Below are 4,538 nucleotides of genomic sequence, written 5' to 3'. Positions count from 1 at the left end.
AAAAAAAAAAAAAAAAAAAAGCAGCTTTCCCCAAAAGAAGGACTCTTGTTCATTGCTGATGTATAGGAATACTACAGAATGGAACTATTTTTGATACACTGCTGTTGGGGCTGGTTTAAAGAAGAAAAGTCTTTAAGTTCTAAGGTTTGAATGAAGCATTCTTAACTAGGTGTGAATGAGAACAAGTGCACTTAGAGATAGAAGACAACCAAATACCCAAACTTACATCAAACTCAAAACTTATTTTTGAAGTTGTATTATGCTATAGATCAGTGGTCCCCAACCTTTTTGACAAGAGGCACCAGTTTTGTGGAAAACAATTTATTCTTTATCTGAAATTCAAGTTTAAGTAGATATCCTGTATTTTTATTTGTGAGATCTGGTGGTGGTGGCAGGCGGGGGAGGAGAGATAGAGGATGGTTTCAGGATGATTCAAGTTCATTACATTTATTGTATGCTTTATTTCTTTTATTATTACATTCTACTATATAATAAAATAATTATACATCTCACCATAATGCAGAACCAGTGGGAGCCCTGAGCTTGTTTTCCTGCAACTAAATGGTCCCATGTCAGAGTGATGGGAGACAGTGACACCTGAAGTTGGTTGCTGTCATTGCAGAAAACTTGGCTTTACAAAGATAGGATGGTGGAAATGGAAGCAAGCTTTTCAGTGCTGATCTGACAGGAGGCAGAGCTTAGAGGGGTAATGCCAGTGATGGGGAGCAGCTGTAAATAGCTCGCTGCTCACCTCCTGTTGTGCTGCCCAGTTCCTAACAGGCCATAGACCAGTACCAGAATTGGGGCCCCCTGCTATAGTTAGGGACTCCTACTATAGATAATGGTTTTTATCTATGGTTCCTGGTTCATAACTCCCTTGTTACAATCTTTAGTTAAGGGTCAAGCTTCAGAAGCGGAATCTCTCTTACCTTCGCCTGCTCTCCTTTCAAACCCGCCCCAATGCAATACTCTGACATTCCCCCACTTTCTGATTATGGGTCTTAAAACCTTCCCCAAAGAGGATCCCTGCCCTATACGCTGGGGGAAGGAATGCTGATGTCATGAAGCTTCTATAACAACCCAAGAGGACTGAGTTTGGGGAACTTCCAGAACTGGGGGATCGCATGGAGGTTTCTGGAGAGTGGTGCACCCAGGAAGGGTACGGAAGCTCCACCCTTTCCCCCATACCTCTTCACCCTGTGCATCTCTTCATCTTTATACATTGCAATATCCTTTATAATAAACCAGTAAATGTGTTTCTCTAAATTCTGTGAGGCCCTCCTGCAAATTGAACCCAAAAAGGAACTTGTAGGAACCCCAGCTTGAAGCCCACAGGTGAGAAGTACCAGAGACCTGGACTTGCAACTGGTGTCTGGGAGAGGGTAGTCGTGTGGGACTAAGCCCTCACCCTGTGAGATCTGACACTGTGTCTAGATAGACAGTGTGGAAACTGAACTGGAAAGTGCCCAGCTAGTGTCTGCTGCTTTGTGTGTTGGGGAAAGACCTCCTCGCCTTTGGTCACAGAAGTCTTCCTCTGTGTTGATGATTGTTGTGTTGTGAGAGCAGAGGGAAAAGCTCAGTTTGAGAGAGTTTCCCTAAAGGAGAAGTGAAATGAGTGGCTATTGACTGAAATAACAAGGCTGTAGATCCACAACTGTGACTTAAACCTGTGACCTTGGAGAAACATCTGCGATTTCTTACAACTGCTTATTCTTGTAGATAGTTTTTCAGGGAGTTATGTTAGTCTTGTTTGTTTACTTCTCACCTTTTGAGAATATGATCCTTGACAAATCCTTAAAAATCTAAAATATATTATCATAGATACGTAAAATATTGGCTGGAGAAAATTGATTTTTTATTTGACCTCATGCTATAAACTAAAAAGCTCCTACTTTTTTTTTTTAAAGACATGCTTTGTGACATGTACTTTGTATTACAGGCAGTGAGATCACTCAAGGAGACAATCGAAGACTGTTGGGACCAGGATGCAGAGGCTCGGCTTACTGCACAGTGCGCTGAGGAGAGGATGGCTGAACTTATGATGATATGGGAAAGAAACAAGTCCGTGAGCCCAACAGTTAACCCAATGTCTACTGCTATGCAGAATGAGCGGTAAGCTCCTGAGGGGTTTTGCATCTATCAATTCATATTAGAAACTGCGTCCAGACAGGCGCAGTGGCTCAAGCCTGTAATCCTAGCACTTTGGAAGGCCAAGGTGAGGGGATTGCCTGAGCCCACGGGTTCAAGAACAGCCTGAACAATTTGACAAGACCTCATCTCTACAATAAAAAATAAAATAAAAAAATTAGCCAGGCATGGTAGCGTACACCTGTAGTTCTGGCTACTTGGCAGGCTGAAGTGGAAGGATCACCTGAGCCCAGTCACTGGGGTGGCTGTGAGCATGCCACTGCACTCCAGCCAGGGTGATGGAGTGAGATTCCAACTCAAAAAAAAAAAAAAGAAGAAACTGCAATCAGAGAACAGGAAATAAATACTATTAACCCAGCCTAGTGGTGCAATGATGAACCCATATGATCTCAAGTTATAATATTTCTTTCATTATTCCCATTCTTCTACTGAAAATTTTTGTCTAGTATGAGAGCAAGATGGAATCTATGTTTTTTATATGTAAGGATATAGTAAAAAAAAAAAGATAAATCTGTATTAGTGGCCCACCTTTCCTAAATAATAAAGGTAAAACATTTTTACAGTTCCAAATGTTTATAAGTACTTCTACATATATTTCTCATCTATCCTTTATTATTCCTTTCTTCTCTGCTTTTTTTTAAGTAAATAGAACTATGAACTTGGCTGTGTATTTAACCATTATTTCATTGACACTGAGGTTTCTAGACTTTCCATCCAATGCTCTTTCTTATAGAATATACTACTGCTACTTTTTAGTGAAAGTAATTCAAAGGTGTTTTCGTTCCATCATGAACATTATTTTGTGAGACATTTTCCTTGTTAGAACTGTGATTTTTGGTTCTAAATGAAAAGGCTTTTTAAAAATTGTGGAATTGGCCGGGTTCGGTGGCTCAGCCTGTAATCCCAGTGCTTTGGGAGGCTGAGGTGAGCGGATTGCCTGAGCCCGTGGATTCAAGACCCGCCTGGGCAACTTGGCGAGACCTCATCTCTACAATAAATCAAAAAATAGCCGGGTGTGGACATGCGTGCCTGTAGTCCCAGCTACTCCGAAGGCTGAGGCGGAAGGATCGCCGGAGCACAGCAGGCGAGACTGCGGTGGCTGGGAGCAGCCACTGCACTCCAGTCTGAGCGACAGAGTGAGACTCCAACTCAAAAAAAAAAAAAACAATCGGGGAACTTTCAGACTATCATCTGTATTTCTTTATTCCATGTTTATGGGAAAAAAGCTTTCCTACACCTTTGTCATTTTATCTAGCACATGTTTAAGAAGGGCATCCAGTAAAGGGCTACCAGAGAAAATTGAGATGAAAACACACTTGATTCTGGAATCATTTTCTTTGTTATTTTCTATTGTCCTAGCCTCTAAGAGCTATTTGTATTATGAATTATGGGTTGAAATCAGGTTTGCCCTACATAGGTTGAATTGGTGTCAGATATGAACTCTTACACATTACACACCAACAAGTCAAAGAAGGTGAGATGAGACTTGACACAACCTGAGAATAGTCTTCTGTGTGATCTCCCCTCATCTCTGTATCTTCCATGTTCTCTAGTATGCCATTTATACCTCTCTCAAAAGTCAGCTGAAGCTTTTACTATAAATACTTTTGAACTTTTATTGAACCCTTTATGTTGCCCCCCACTTTGGGCATTTTTTACCTACTGTGTCATTCAGCTGTCCTCCCTAGCATGCGTCTTCTCATTCCCTAAATTATAGTTCATCCCATAGTCATTCTCACCCAAGGTTTCATGTTTTCCTCTTTAGTTTCCTTTCTTTGCATTATGTAACAGCTTTTTCTTCTTCCCCTCCTATAATTCCTCTTATAGCTTCACCAGTCTCCCTTTATAAAAGGTACCTCTCCTCCTTCAGCTGCTGCTTCCTTCCTATAACACTTGTCTCTGTTAATGTTCCCAATGTTTGTACCTTGTTTGCTTGTTTTCAAGTCAGGGTCTTGCTCTCGCTCTTGCCCAGGCTGGAGTGCAGTGGCACAATCATGGCTCACCACAGCCTCAACCTCTTGAGTTCAGATGATCCTTCCACCTCAACCTTCCTAATAGCTGGGACTATAGGCACACACCACCATGTGATTTTTTTGAAGAGACAAAGTCTCACTGTGTTGTCTAGGCTGGACCTGGGTGGTTTTTGTTTAACCTATCCCTGGTTTTTATTTTAGCCAGATTTTAAATAATATAAATACATTACAATGTGGTGGTCAAGAGCTGTCACTCCCAAACAGTGACAATGTCTGTGAAGAACCCATGACAAGTGAAAAGCAGTTTTTTTTGTTTTGTTTTGTTTTGTTTGTTTGTTTGTTTGAGTTGGAGTCTCACTCTGTCGCCCAGACTGGAGTGCAGTGGCCGCTCCTGGCCACCCCAGCCTCGCCTGCTGG

At 41.6% G+C, this 4,538-nt stretch overlaps 1 protein-coding gene across 1 annotated transcript in view; it reads left to right on the top strand.

The window, feature by feature from the left end:
• The window catches only part of BMPR2 (bone morphogenetic protein receptor type 2), a 110,254-nt gene that overhangs the window by 100,023 nt on the left and 5,693 nt on the right, over window positions 1–4,538 (top strand). The window contains exon 11 of the mRNA XM_008065194.1: window positions 1,940–2,112. Coding sequence (XP_008063385.1) covers window positions 1,940–2,112 — 173 coding nt within the window. The remainder of the gene's footprint in view (window positions 1–1,939; window positions 2,113–4,538) is intronic.

Source organism: Carlito syrichta, unplaced genomic scaffold (genome assembly GCF_000164805.1).
Source record: "Carlito syrichta isolate Samal-C Ts95f unplaced genomic scaffold, Tarsius_syrichta-2.0.1 Scaffold308186, whole genome shotgun sequence".
NCBI classification, from domain to species: Eukaryota; Metazoa; Chordata; class Mammalia; order Primates; family Tarsiidae; genus Carlito; species Carlito syrichta.
This window is presented reverse-complemented; position numbering and strand designations above follow the sequence as displayed.